Source organism: Galeopterus variegatus, unplaced genomic scaffold, assembly GCF_000696425.1.
Source record: "Galeopterus variegatus unplaced genomic scaffold, G_variegatus-3.0.2 Scaffold3796, whole genome shotgun sequence".
Lineage (NCBI taxonomy): Eukaryota > Metazoa > Chordata > Mammalia > Dermoptera > Cynocephalidae > Galeopterus > Galeopterus variegatus.
In genome coordinates, this window is record NW_007729907.1 from 2,637 (window position 1) to 17,696 (window position 15,060).

Consider the following 15,060-nt stretch of genomic DNA (forward strand, 5'->3'; position numbering starts at 1 on the left):
AAACTACATTTTTTAATACATTTGATTTAAATTAATTTAAATGTATATTTAGATAGCCACGTGTGGCTAATGGCTGCAATATTAGACAGCACAATATTAGACAGACCCTCCATTACCCAGATTCTGTCCCAATATAGCTAAGACCAGGCACAATTGACCCTTCCCACCTCCCCAGCCTTCACACATGCCCTCCCACTCAGCCCTCCTCTCCACCAGGATTTTGCAATTCCCTCAGTGCAGCTTGATGGCTGTCACAGCTTCTGTACCTTTGCATATGCTGTGTATTCTGCCTGGTACACCTCACCCCACCCCACCCCATCACCTGCCTCATTCCTGCTCCTACTCCAGGTCTCTGCCCAGATGTCCTCTCCTTCAGGAAGACCTCCACGCCCCTCAAACTGAGTGGTGTCCCCTTTGGTTCTCCCTGCCCCCTGGGCTCCTCCATCCCAGGTCAGATCACTCTGGATCATCGCTGTCTGGGAATGGGTCTGCCCCTCGCCACAGGACTGTGGACTGAAGGCAGGGCAAGCGTGGTCTCAGTCATCACTGTGTCGACAGTTCCACCCAGCACTGGGCTGGGCGCAGGAAACCTGTGCTGGAATGAATGGGCATCGCTGTCTGGGAATGGGTCTGCCCCTCGCCACAGGACTGTGGACTGAAGGCAGGGCAAGAGTGGTCTCAGTCATCACTGTGTCGACAGTTCCACCCAGCACTGGGCTGGGCGCAGGAAACCTGTGCTGGAATGAACGGATGAATGAAGCGATGCTTTTGAAAAACTAGGCTAAGACCTAGGCAGCTACTGGTGAGATTCCCACCTCTGCCTACCAATAGACTTGCTTCTTTTCCGGAGCTTCAGTTTACTCATCTGTGAAATGGGAAGAGTTATGTGTGGTGGCTGCTGGATGAGGTAGTGTGTGTTGGGCCCAGGGGTTTGCTCAACCACAGGTTGTTATGACTGCTGCTGCTAATGATTGCTGTCATTGCTGACAGTCACAGTGAGTGAGAAGAGGTTGAAGGGGGTCAGGGGAGGAGTCCTGGAAACCCCAGGACATTTCCCAGTCACCCTGGAAAACTGGTTCTACCAGTGTCTGTGCTTCCATCTCAGGGAGCATAGGTAGAGCCTCCAGAGCCCGCGGAAAGGGGGTGCTAGGGCTGGGCCAGCCTCAGAGGCACCCCTGGGAGCCCCACTGAGCTTGCCCATTTCAGACGGCTGGGCCCGCCCCGCCCTCTGAGCCCTCGGTGGCCAGCAGGTGGTCCCTTGGCATCTCCACAGGACAACAAGATGGATATTCCCACAGGGACCCAGGGCCACCTCTCAAAGGGCCTCCTGCTCTCAGGTAAGGAGGAAACATACCTCAAGGGCTGAGGGGAGAGGGTGGCACTTAGCCCGGGGGCTGAGATTTCCTCGTAGAAGGAGGGAAAAAGTATTGTGGAAGATGAAACTATTAGAGTAAGATGTGGATGAGGGGCAGGAGAATCAGAACCTCATCCCCATTTTATCTATGGAATTTTCTAGAATATCAGGACCATGAGGTCAGGAATTTATTTGTGTTTGGTTCCCTGCTGTATGCCTAGTGCCTAGAAGTCTGGGGAATTTTAGACATATCATATATAATTGGTATGGTAGCTTATATAATATAAATGCCTATAAATACTGGTTGAATAAATTAATGAGAGAATTCAGATAGTCCAATTGTTTAAAGCAGATCACACAGCATCTAACAAAGGGCAGAAAAAACCTTCTGGGCCAATGGGATAGCAAAATCTCCGTAGATTTGCCTGGTTCCTGCCTGCGTTCCCACTCCAGGGCAGACATCACTGATCAACCCCAGCCTGTTTCCAATGAACAGCACTCAGAGTCTTTCTTCCCACATAAGGGCCTATAGGAAATGCCTGGGTCTCTGCCCAACACCCCCCAGCTCAGGCCTCCTCCATTACCTCCCACAGCTTCAATCCTGGCCCTGTGGATGCCCCAAAGCTCCCGAGCAGCCCTGCACATCCAGAAGATACCAGAACAGCCTCAAAAGAACCAGGACCTTCTCCTGTCCGTCCAGGGTGTCCCAGACACCTTTCAGGACATCAACTGGTACCTGGGGGATGAGACCTCTGGAGGCACCAGGCTATTCACCTACATCCCCCAGCTACAGCGGCCCCAGAGGGATGGCAGTGCTATGAAACAGCGAGACATCGTGGGCTTCCACAATGGTTCCATGCTGCTGCGTCGTGCCCAGCCCACAGACAGTGGCACCTACCAGGTAGCCATCACCATCAACCCTGCCTGGACCATGAGGGCCAAGACTGAGGTCCGGGTAGCCGGTGAGTGTTAGGGGCTGGGGGAGGAGGACGTGGGACACTAATGGGCCCTGAACAGCTACTATGTACCAGGCCCTGCACAAACACCATTTCATTCGATCCTTTTATTCTTCCATTCAACACGTATTGATTAAGCACCTACTGTATGCCAGGCCCTGGAGATACTGTTTAACCTTCACATGCATTAGCGAATAAAATATCTATTGAATGCCTGCCTCATGCCAGACACTAGAGAATGCACCATCTCGTTTACTCTTCACATGCATTAATTAATCAAATATTTATTGAGCATTAACCGTGCCTGGTCATAAGGAATACACTCTATCACTCAATCTTCTTATTCATAAGTTGGGTATTTATTGATGAATCCTCTCTGGGCAAAGTGCTAGGGAGAGGGTGGTTGATGATAGCAGCAGCTAAGATTTCTCAGGCACTTGTACGGGCCAGGTACTGTTCTAAACATTTTCCCTAAAGCATCGTTTCTCAGCCTCGGCAGCACTGACATTCTGGACTGGCCAATTTGTAGTAGAGGGCTTGGGCATTGTAGAGGTGTTTAGCAGCATCCCCGACCTCTACTCACTAGAAGCCAGTAGCAACTTCCTACCTGTGACAACCAGAAATATCTACAGATATCGTCAAATGTCTCCCGGGGCAAAATTGCCCCAGTTGAGAAACACTGCCCTCTTTAACTCATCTTTACCTTAAAACAACTCCATGAGGCAGGTACCATTATTGTTTCCATTTTACAAATGGGGAAACTGAGGCACAGAGTGGTTATAACGTGCCTGGTAGAGAAAATTAAATAGGATGATGTGACATTGGAAGGGCAGTCACCAGGGAGGCCTCACTGAAGAGGTGGCATTTAAGGAGAGATCAGAAGGAGGTTACTGAGGGAGAGAGGTGCTATGATTTGAATGCGTGTGTCCCCCCAAATTTGTATGTTGAAATCCTAACTGCACCCCCCCAACAAGGTGATGGCATTAAAATGTGGGCCTGGTTGGTCCGAAGGTAGTGAGTTCTCTCAATTGACTGTTCAGAGTCAGTTACAGATCGAACCCCTTGTTCTATGCTCTCCCCCCATCTCACAGCTGCACTTGACTAGTCTTTAAAAAAAAAAACAAAAAACAGGTGAACCTTTGGGAAGTTATTAGATCATGAGGGTGGAGCACGTGTGAAATGGGATTAGTGCCCTTATAAAAGAGGCCTGCAGGAGCTCGCTGGATCCTTTTGCCATGCGAGGACACGGCAAGAAGTCGGCAATGACAGGGCCCTCCCCAATGAGGGTGGAGCACGTGTGAAATGGGATTAGTGCCCTTATAAAAGAGGCCTGCAGGAGCTCACTGGATCCTTTTGCCATGCGAGGACACGGCAAGAAGTCGGCAATGACAGGGCCCTCCCCGGGACCCAACCGTGCTGGCACCCTGAGCTTAGACTTCCCAGCCTCCAGAACTGTGAGAAATACATTTCTGTTGTTTATAAGATGCCCAGTTTATGGTGTTTTGTTATAGCAGCCCAGATGGACTAAAACAGGAGGGAATCATGTGGATTTCTGGGGGGACAGAGTTCCTGGCAGAGGGACCAGCGAGTGCAAAGGCCCTGAGGCTAGACTAGCTTCTTGTGGTCAAAGCATAGACGGAAGGACTCCGTGGCTGTAGGTAGTGGGCAAGGAGGGGGTAGGAGGCAAGGTCTGAAAGGCACGCAGGGGCTTGTAGGCCGTGGGGAAAATTTGATGAGGAGCCACTAGAGGATGTGATCTGATTCATGCTGTAACCTATCCGTGTGTTGTACTATGGGTTAAATCTCCCTTTTATCCAGGAGGGAACTGAGACTCAGGTGGTTTGAGATACTTCTAGAGTATCAGACAACTAATCAGTGGCAGAGTCAGAATTCAAATGTAGGGCCACCTGAGCTAAAGACATGTGGCTGCCTCCCACAGATGCTAAATTGCTCATTCACTCCTTCCTTCAGCAAACGCTCCCCAAGTGCCTCCTTTGTATCTGGCCTGTACTGGCCAGTGCTGGGAACACAGTAGTGATCAAGATAGCCCTAGCCCTGCTTTCCAGGGACTCAAAGTCCAATAGGGAAGATAGATATTATCTAAATAACCACACACCAGAAAAATAAATCATTATGAACTGTGACAGATAACTGTGAAGGAAAATACAGAGATTATGAGACTGTAAATAGGGGAACCATTTGGGGTATCAGGGAGGTTGTACTGGGAAGGTGATCCTTTGACAAGGTTGGATGATGACTAAAAGTTCTAAGTAGAGGGCCAGCCCGGTGGTGCACTGCTACAGTGCGCCGCTTGGGAGTGCGGCGGCGCTCCCGCCGAGGGTTCGGATCCCACATACAGACCGGTTCCCGCTCACTGGCTGAGCGAGGTATGGGAGCAACACCGAGGGTTGTGATCCCGTTGCCGGTCACGGTTCCCGCTCACTGGCTGAGCGAGGTATGGGAGCAACACCGAGGGTTGTGATCCCGTTGCTGGTCACGGTCCGGTACAGGCGTGACACTGAGGGTTGCGATCCGTTGCCGGACACGAAAAAAAAAAAGTTCTAAGTAGAGAGGGAAAGAGCTGGGAGAGGGGTTCGAGCAGAGGGCTCAGCCTGTGCAAAGGGCCTGTGGCAGGAAGTCTTAGGACCCATGAGCTGAGCTGGCAGGAGGCCAACACGGCAGGAGGGCAAGGAGAGGCATTCTGGAAGGCCAACGCCGTGGGGTATGTTGGAGCCAAGGCTCAGGCTGTAAGGACAAAAGCTCTCTCCAACTGGCTCAAAGTGTGGGTTGCCTTGTGGAACCGCAGGGGTAACCCCTGGCACATCAGCTCCAGGACGTTTCTGTCTGGTTCTCGGCTGTCTCCTAGGAGCCTAGAACAGGGCAGGACACACTGAAGAATGAATGGATGGGTGGGGAGCGCAGCAGGGCCTGGTGGGAAATGGAAGTGTTATGAGGGAGGCAAGGTGCTCCCTTCCCTCCAGGGGCCGCCATCTCTGCCCTGGGCTCCGCTCCTGGGCTCCGCTCCTGGGCTCCACTGTCCTCTCGACCGCCGACTGCCGTGAGGATTCAAACCACACTTGTTTGCATGTTCTGAATCTCTTCTACCAAAATTCAGAGACACTCCGCTCCTGGGCTCCGCTCCTGGGCTCCACTGTCCTCTCGACCGCCGACTGCCGTGAGGAGTCAAACCACACTTGTTTGCATGTTCTGAATCTCTTCTACCAAAATTCAGAGACAGAAAGAAAGAAAGATGCTAAGAAAAAGAGAGGCAGACGGAAAGCCTGGCCTATTTTGCTTGCTCTGAGTCAAGGGTCTGCCCTTTGCCCTAGGGGTTGGTATCAATTAGGACAAGGCAGATGGGAAGCAGGAAGCTGGGGAAGCCAGGGCTGAGAAGACAAGCAGGGATTCCCCACCTGCTGTCTCTAGTAATGTCGCAATATATATTTATTACTATTGTGTTCACCATTAACTCTCTAGTGCCTGGAGCGGTGCTAAGCACACATCGGGCACTCAATATTTGGAACAGCATCTCCCATCTATGGAGCATTTACTACATGCCAGGCACCTCCAAACTAAGTGCTTTGCCAGCCACACCTCAATAGGCATCGATCCCATCCCATTCCGCAAGAAGCGTGACAGGTAGGCCCCGAGATGATGCCCATTTTACGGAGAGGCAAGTCGAGGCCCGGAGAGGGCAAGTCCCCACCCAATACCATGCAGCTACAAACGAGGGAGCCCAGGCTCCAGCTGGGTTACAGTCCATGTCCCTGGCCCCCAGACACCTGGCTCTTTCTCAGCCCTGGCTGCTTCCACGGGGACTCCCAGGGAGGCTGGGAGTGGAGAGCGAGGAGCAGGTAAGGCAGGTGGGAACTGACTTGGCTCCTGCAGGGAGAGTTCAGGGAGCAGGAAGCTCAATGGAAAAGGGAGCGCAGAGGCTCCTGCGAACTAGGGGAAGGTTGGGGTCTCCCCAGCAGCCAGGACACTTAATGATAGAAGGTCTTCAGGCTTTCTGAATATTTGAGGGCAGCAGTGGCCTCAAATTCAGTCCCTATTTTAATGAGTTCAGTCTTGTCAAAGTCAAATAAAATATAGAGAGACAAATCTCTAGAGAAAACGTTGTATTCAGGGAAACAGGATTGCAATCTGGGGCACACACACAGACCACAGTGGTCTCCAGAATCGTCAAAGAACAAAGAAAGGGCTGGGAGTTTTATTAGAGAGAAAAATGCCACATATTGTATTGAAAGAAAGCTCACTGGCACTAGTGAAGTTTTGGGAGTCGTCTGGCTCTGACTGGTGAGTGACGGCGGCAGGTAAACGTGTCTTAGCATCACGGCAGGTCATTTCAGCAGCTGGGCTTGTAGAAGATTCTTGGAGCAGGTACTATGTGCCCTGAGTGCTTTTTACCCCGGCCCCTCAATTTTGATTTAGTCTGGGTGTGACATAATGGCCCAATTTGTATAACCAACTTTCACAGGCTGCTGTAACAAATTACCATAGGACGGGTGGCTTAAACAACAAACATCTGTTTCTCACAGTCCTGGAGGCTGGGAAGTCCAAGGTAAAGGTGCCTGCAGATCCAGGGTCCGGTGAAGGCCCACTTCCTGGTTGTAGATGGCGATCTTTTTATCGTGTTCTCACATGACGGAGAGAAGAGAGTAAGGGAGCGAGCTGTCTCGTGTCTCTTCTTATAAGGGTACTAATCCTATCATGAGGGCTCCACTCTCATGGCCTGATCATCTCCCAAAGGCCACACATCCAAATAGATTAGAGTTTCTTTGGGGAAGGGCACAGGGATCAAACCCGGGACCTTGCCGTTACCAGCACCACACTCTACACAAACATCTGGTCCATAGCAGCCCCCATGTAGGTGGAGGATGGAAGTGCTTGGGAGGATTTGCTGTGTCCCAGGTGGCTCACATGCTTTCTCTCCCTTAATCATGAGGGGACTTGATATGTCTCTAGTGGCTATAACAGAAGCCAACTTCAGCTGGTGTGTGCAGAAAGGGATTTAATAAAGGATATTGCATACTCATGGGATCTCCAGGAGGCTGGAAACAGGAACACGGTACAAATCACTCAGTAGAATTGTTCCTGTGAGAACAGGCATTGCCCACGACACAAGCACTGGGCCCAGAACCCTTGCCTCTGGGGAATCGGAAAGCTGCATTCGTTCATTCATTCATTCATCTATTCATTCAACAAACATCTATTGAACACTTACTGTGTGCCAGGTACTGGGGTACAGGAGCCAGACAAAGATTTCTGCCCCTGTGGAATTTATGTATTGGTGGATATGCCGGCCACTAGAATCACAACTAATGCACGCTGCATGGTGCCTGCATCTTCGTGTCTCTGGTTTCCAAAGCAAAGTCTCTTGTGGGTGCCTCTGGTTGGGGAAGCCTGGGTCACATGACAGTTCCTGACTGAGAAGGAGGTTAAGAAAGCAAGTCTCTGGCGGGACTCTTGGGGAGGAAGATTTCACAAGTGCAGGGCAGTGAGAAAATACAAGAAAGGCCCATAGTATGCAGGTACTAGAGCTATCCCTAGTTTACACATGAGGAAACTGAGGCTCAGAAATAGCAAGTACATCGCCCAGGGTCCCACAGCTAGTAAGTGGCAGAAACAGCTCAAAAGCACAGAAGGGGTTCACAGTCATTTAGAGTTTGTGTCTGTTGTCCCATAAATCTAGTCATGGGGACTTGGGGTTTTCAAGCAACCCTGCACGGGCTCCTCGAAAACTTCTGCGTGTTCTGACATCCAAGGCAGTTAACAACAAAACCCAACTCCGCTTTAATGATGATTTGCAGAAAACGCTTCACACACATTTATCCTCTGCATAGTCCCAGCCATGGCATGATGAGCCCATTTTACAGATGGGGAAAATGAGACACAGGTTGCCCAGCTGGAGAACAGCAGGTGCAGGATGAGCCCACACCCTTAACCATGACTTTATTCTGCCTCATCATTAGCAGCTACCATCAAGGACTAACTAGAGGGTATTGTAGGTTTAATACTCACCAGCAAATCCCTCAGGGCTTCCGTTTCCGCGTCTGTACAATGAGGGCGATAGTGACACGTCCCACCACAGAGTCATTAGAAGGACTGGCTTGGGAAATCTGTGTGAAGCTGCCGCTTTTTAAGCTGTGCCAATAAATGAAGACCAACCAAATGAGAAAAGCAAAGGCTATTTTTTCAGAACTTGTTACAGATAGCAAGGGAGTCAGCCACAGTCACTTGCGTTTTTGGCAAAGACTCACAGGCAGCAGAGGAGTGGGAGAACTTTACAGTGGGGAAAACGGGAAGTTCGCAGGCGTGCCCCGAGTGAAGGCTGTCTGCATGCGGGAGCTGTAGGTGGCTAACTGGAAGCCAGGCATCCTATGGAACTGGTTAGGGGTGCATACGAGGGGACTTCAAAAAGTTCATGGAAAGATTCATATTATCTTTTAATTCCATTTTTCCATTAACCTTTTTAAGTACCCTTGTATTGGTCTCTCTGTCGGTACTAAGCTGGAAGCAGGAACAAAACTTAGGGAAGCTGTCAATTATTAATCAAGTCCTGGTCATTTTAGGCCGATTGTCATAGAAGTTATTGTTTAGCTTCCTGGATTGTCATTAGAGGTGGCAATCTGGCTTCTGGCCTATCTGACTTATAGCAGGCTGTTTACTGTAGATAAGAGGTGGCTTTCCTGGGCAGGTTGCTGCAGGTTGTGGGTGAAAGTTCTGTTCTTACATATGATCTAGCCGTGGTCTCTCAAAGCACTTCTCAGATGTGATTTATCTAATCCAAGATCAGCATGGACAGATCTGATCCACAGAAGAAGACCCGGATGAGTCTTTGCGAGTAGAGGTGAGCGTGGGTGATCCCAGACACCAATGAAGAGAAAAACAAAAAGGAAAGATTTCAGTCCTAGAAGAAGAAACAGAATGTGGAGCTCTATTCCAGTTATTTATCACTGCAGAAAAACTCAGCAATATAAAACAACTACCATTTTATTATATTCACAATTCCTGTGGTCAGGATTCACGTCAGATGTGATTTATCTAATCCAAGATCAGCATGGACAGATCTGATCCACAGAAGAAGACCCACAGGATGAGTCTTTGCGAGTAGAGGTGAGCGTGGGTGATCCCAGACACCAACGAAGAGAAAAACAAAAAGGAAAGATTTCAGTCCTAGAAGAAGAAACAGAATGTGGAGCTCTATTCCAGTTATTTATCACTGCAGAAAAACTCAGCGATATAAAACAACTACCATTTTATTATATTCACAATTCCTGTGGTCAGGATTCACACAGGACAGCAGAGATGGCTTGTCTGCCTCATGGTGTCTGGGGCCTCAGATGAAAAGACTCAGGACACTGAGCCTGGCTTGAAGGCTGCAGGCTGGAATCCTCGGGAGGCATCTTCGCTCTCATGTCTGGTGGATTTCTGGCTGTCAGCTGGGACCTCAGCTGGGGCTGTCATCAGATCGTCTGCATGTGGCCTCTCCATGTGGCCTCTCCATGTGGCCCCTTGGGCTTCCTCTCAGCATAGCAGCTGGGTTCTGAGGGACAGCAACTAGAGAGAAAGTATTCTAAAAACCAAGGCAGTAACTGAACAGCTTCTTCTGACCTAGCCCTGGAAGTCACACAGTGTCATTTATGTGGCATTCTTTTGGTTACAAGTGAGTCTCTATGAGTGGGTCAGATCCAAAGGAGAGGGATTAGACCTCTCACTTGTTAGGAGAACGACAAGGTCATATCACAGAAGAGCGTGTGGGAGTGGAGATACTGTTGCCATCACCTTTGGGAAAGTCACTGTTCTACAGGCTCCCTCTGTATAAGTTCACTGTTTATGATAATAAGGAGAAAATACAACGAGTTATAGAAAGGGGACAGTTAATCATGTGAGTCAGGCAGGGTTCTCGCTGCAGCAACAGAAACTGCTTCTGGCTGATCTGAGCAGGACAGGAATGGATTAAAGGATCCTAAGCAGCTCAAAGACTCTCCAGGAGGGCTGGGAACTGACTTGGGGGGTGTTATGGGTTGAATCATGTCCCCTAAAAAAGATATGTGGAGTCCTAACCCCGAGTACCTCAGAAAGTGACCTTATTTGGAAATAAGGATTTTACAGAGGTAATCAAGTTAAAATGAGGTCATTAGGGTGGGCCCTAATCCAGTATGACAGGTGTCCTTATAAAAAGGGGAATTTGGACAGAGGTAGACAAGCACGCAGGCAGAAGGCCATATGAAGATGAAGGAAGAGATCAGGTTAATGCATCTGCAAACCAAGAGCACCAAAGATTGCCAGCAAGCCACCAGAAGCCAGGGGGGAGAGACAAAACAGATTGTCCCTCAGAGCCTCAGAAGGCACCAACCCTGCTGACACCTGGATCTTGCACTTCCAGCCTCCAGACTGTGAGACAGTAAATTTCTGTTGAAGCCACCCAGTTTGTGGTACTTTGTTACAGCAGCCCCAGAGAATTAATACACAGAGGACAGCATCAAAATCAGGCCGTTTCTGGGAAGCCATCTGCTGTGTCACTCCACCAGATAGAGTCACCTCATTGTCCCTGCATCACAGTCCAGCCAAGTGCAGCTGATGCCACACACATCTGTGCCGAGGCTGCAAGAGAGCCAAGCAGGCGGGGGAGGCACACTATCACCCATGCCCCATCTTTTTCAGAAGGAGAACCCTCAGTTTTAACTGGGCAGGGGCTCGCCCAAAATAAAGGCATTTTCCAACCTGCTTTGCAGCCTCATGCATTCTAACATGACTTCGTGCACTGTGTTGACCAAACAAAGCACCAACCTTGCTGCCAAGACGGTGACCCTGGACAACTTTACATACAACATTCTCTTAAGAAATGGAAGGTCTGGGGGCACCAAGATGATTTTCCCACACAGCACCCATGGGCTGGGGCCATGGAGCAGCACCCCCTTCCTAGGGGCATGAGCTCCCAGGCAGCCTCTATCCCCACCAGGCTGCCTGCGTTTGTGGGATTATCCCATTCATCATCCCAGCAGCCTTGTAATGAGGTGCTATTTTCTTTTATTTTATAGAGGAGGAAACTGAGGTTCAGAGAGTTCCACAGTTTACCAGTGGCAGAGTCAGGATTCAAACATAACTCTCCCAGACACCCTCGCCTACGAGTTTTGCATCCTAATTAATTCAATGACTTAGTCACTGTTAGAGAAAATATAAGCAAAATAAAATAACTATGATAACAGTAATAGTAACGTGACAGTTAAATTGATTGTATGCTTGCTGTGTTCAGGCACTTGTTAAGGTCTTTACGTCATCCAGTGAGGCAGGAGTTATTAGCCCGTTTTACAGGGGCCAGAGCAGGCCGATCCTGGGGAGCTGAGAGGGATAGGGAGCTCCGGATGTTATAAGAAGACTGGGCAATGGGGTGGGGGTGATCTTGATATCGAGGTGCAGGAGAGGTGGGGGGTGGGGTACTGGGAGGCTCCCCAAGTCAGCTGATACAGACTTGGCCTTGCCCCACCTCCCGAGTCACTCACAGAAGCCATTTAATTTTCATTTGCTGTTCTGGGGATTCAGTAAGGTAGAAGATGCCAAGTTGCTAACACAGTGTGGTAGGGGGACAGCCTTCTAGCCTCTGCCCAAATGCAACCCTCTGAGCCTTGGTTTCTTCATCTGTAAAATGGGCCTAAGTTAGCCACCTCCCTGGGCTGTGGGGACAACTACCAAATATGCCCAAATAGTCATACAATACAAACCTGGATATAGACAGATTTCCTTCTCCCACTGCAGAGACTAAATTTTAAAATGGATTTTGGACACTTTGAACAGAAAACTTTTTAGGCAAGTGGATGAAACAGGTAATGGTTGACTCAAAATATGTATTGATTTGATTACACAAATATATGTAAAATGACACTGCAGTACATTTGGAAATAACAGTCTTTACTCCACTTACACAGAGCCTGAAATAGCTAATTCCCACCCTTTAAGGACTCTCAGGACACAGGCACCTGTTTTGGAAGCCACACAGAGTGGTCTATGTAAAATGACACTGCAGTACATTTGGAAATAACAGTCTTTACTCCACTTACACAGAGCCCGAAATAGCTAATTCCCACCCTTTAAGGACTCCCAGGACACAGGCACCTGTTTTGGAAGCCACACAGAGTGGTAATTAGGAGTTCAGGTGGCCTGGGTGTGATACCAGCATTGCACTTACTATGAGACTTCAGGCAAATCAATTTGTTTCTCTGTGCCTCAGTTTCCCCATCTGTAAAATGGCACAGAACTTACTTCTTTGTTGGATAGTTGAAAGAACATTCTATGGATGTGTGGATATTCATTCAATCCTCATCATAACCCTAAAAGTTAGGTATTCTTACTATTTCACAGATAAACCAAGGCACAGAGAGGTTGAGTAACTTGCCCAAGGTCACACAGCCAGTAGGCAGCAGGGACTTGAACCCCAGAATTCTGAACTCATAATCTCCCAGCTTAGCTGCCATAAAGGGTTGGGATGTAACAGGTGTCCAGCTTGAGAGTAAAGGCTAGGAGGTCCCTGTGCTGGGGGCCAGAAGGGTGGGAGCCCAGTAGACTTGGTCACAAATCTGGCAGGTCCAGCTTAAGAATCCTGCAAGTCCTCATGTCCCCTACAAAACTCAGCCTACAACTTCATCTTTTGCTGGAAGGATGAATATCAATTGAGATGAGAAAAAGCAGGTTGGTGAGGTGGGAGGAGCATGTCAGGATGTAGGTTTGGGATGTGCTGAGGATGGTAGGAAATCCTAGGGAAGCCGAGATTTTGAAGTGGGGGCAAGCCGAGGTGCTCCACCTGGGACATGTTGAGTTTTATGCGCCATCCAGATAGCTGGATACTCAGGTCTGAAAAGCAGGAGAAAGTTCTGGGCTGGAAATAGGAAATTACACTTCCGTGCTCCATGGATAGTCGCTGATGCTGTGTTGAACGGGGTGGGGGGGGCTCATGGGACATCGCACAGTCCTTGTTCTCTCTCTTCCTCACTCTCTCTCTCTCTCTCAGACCCCTCAGAAAAGTATAAGGAGCCGCCCATTGCACACCTGCCCATAACTGCTGGGATTGTGGCTGCCATCGTCATCGGATCTCTTGCGGCTGGGTCCCTCCTCGTGGGTGGCATTGCCTATCTCCTGGTGACAAGAGGCTGGAGGGGCCAGAGCCACAGGTACAGGCACCCCAGGTCTCTCTCCCCTCTGTCTCCTCCCTCTCCCCTCTCAGGTCCCACTGATTCTTCCACAAGCAGCATCATCCGACACATATACAATCTCATAAAATCTTGGAGCCCCTGGGGTGAAAAGGATCTTAGACAGAATTCTGCATTACACAGGACAGGAAACCTACTCTTAAACTGGCTTGCCAAAAATAAGAAATTTTAGCTTCCAGGTATGGCTGGATCCAGGAACTTGATTTTTGTTAAGAAACTCCTCCATGCACTCCTCAACTCTGTTTTTTCTCTAGGGAGGCTTCATTCTCAGGCAGGCTCTCCCCTAGAGTGACAAGACATCTCCCAGTGGCTCCAGACTCATATCCCACCAGCTTAACCACCCCAGAAAAAGGAGAGAAACTTGTTCCTGGCAAAAGCACCAGGCCTGCCTTTCATTGGTCTAACTTTGATCACATGTCTTTACATGAACCGATCACTGTGGTGTTGGAATGCTCTGATTGGCCAAACTTGGGCTATGTGTGCAGCCCTAGAGCCAGGGGTAGACCCAGCTCCACATTATCAAACAGATTGAAAATGGATTCCCAAGGAAAACTAGATGCTATTGTCAAAGAAAGGGAGTGGGTGGTGGGCAGGCAAAGCCATCAGACAGAATCCACCTCTGTATGAGGAGAAAGAGAGAGAGAGAGAGAGAGAGAGAAAGAGAGGTCTGTTTCCCCAGGGTACGGTCTATTCATGAAAAATTCCTTCCTTACAAGATCAGCCTCTTTGGGACTTCTCTCCTGACCTTGGTTCTAAAGTGGTTGCCTATAAGATGTCTAATTTTTCTGCCACCCAATAGTTCCCAGAATACGAAAGCAACAATTCTGTCTCCTCCCTGCAGTCTTCCTTATGGTCCGTGGTTTCTTGACCTTCATCATCCCAGTTGTCTTTCTCCAGACACTTTCTAGTATGGGAATGACAAACAGTTTTCATCCCAGCTTGGCTGTGATCAGTAAATCCATCAACACACATTGAGAGCCTACTATGTGCCAGGCACTGTTCTAGGCACTGGAGAGCTTGGTTGAGAAGGAATTGGAGGTTGCATCTAAGTTCGGTGGGAAAGGATGCTGTGATTCATTAGTAATGCCTGCCATGGTCATATCAAAGGTAGTGGAGGCACACAAACCGTCCCTCAGAGACATCCTCGAAAGAGGTGATGAGACAGATTTGGCTCCTGGGCCATAGTTTGACTCTAGAGAAAACTTAAAGAGATGAAGTTATTTGCGAAATGGCATAGAACTGGCTTCTGAGTTGCCGTAGGTTCCCAGGATAGGAACCCAGGTCTGAGAGACTTGTAAGTTTTAGAACCAGAACTAGAGCCCATGTGTCCTGACCCTCTGACCAGCTTTCTTTCCACTATAGCTACAGCCAGCAATTCTCAAAGCACTGGCCAAACCGGAGGAAACTTTACACGGTGTCAAAAAAACGCAGACTCACAAGGTTGTACTAAAGGGTAAAGGAAAGTGACAGACGCAACTTACCTTCAAGTGGTTCAGGAAGAAAGACAATGCATGGGGGTCATGGGGGGCATGGGGGGCATGGG

General features: G+C 49.1%; 1 protein-coding gene across 1 annotated transcript in view; it reads left to right on the plus strand.

Moving 5' to 3' along the window:
- Nucleotides 1-1,282: 1,282 nt before the first annotated feature.
- Nucleotides 1,283-15,060, plus strand: part of CEACAM19 (carcinoembryonic antigen-related cell adhesion molecule 19) — a 21,820-nt gene continuing 8,042 nt past the window's right edge. Inside the window, exons 1-3 of the mRNA XM_008586004.1 lie at nt 1,283-1,337; nt 1,948-2,316; nt 13,328-13,478. Of these exons, the coding sequence (XP_008584226.1) occupies nt 1,283-1,337; nt 1,948-2,316; nt 13,328-13,478 (575 nt within the window). The remainder of the gene's footprint in view (nt 1,338-1,947; nt 2,317-13,327; nt 13,479-15,060) is intronic.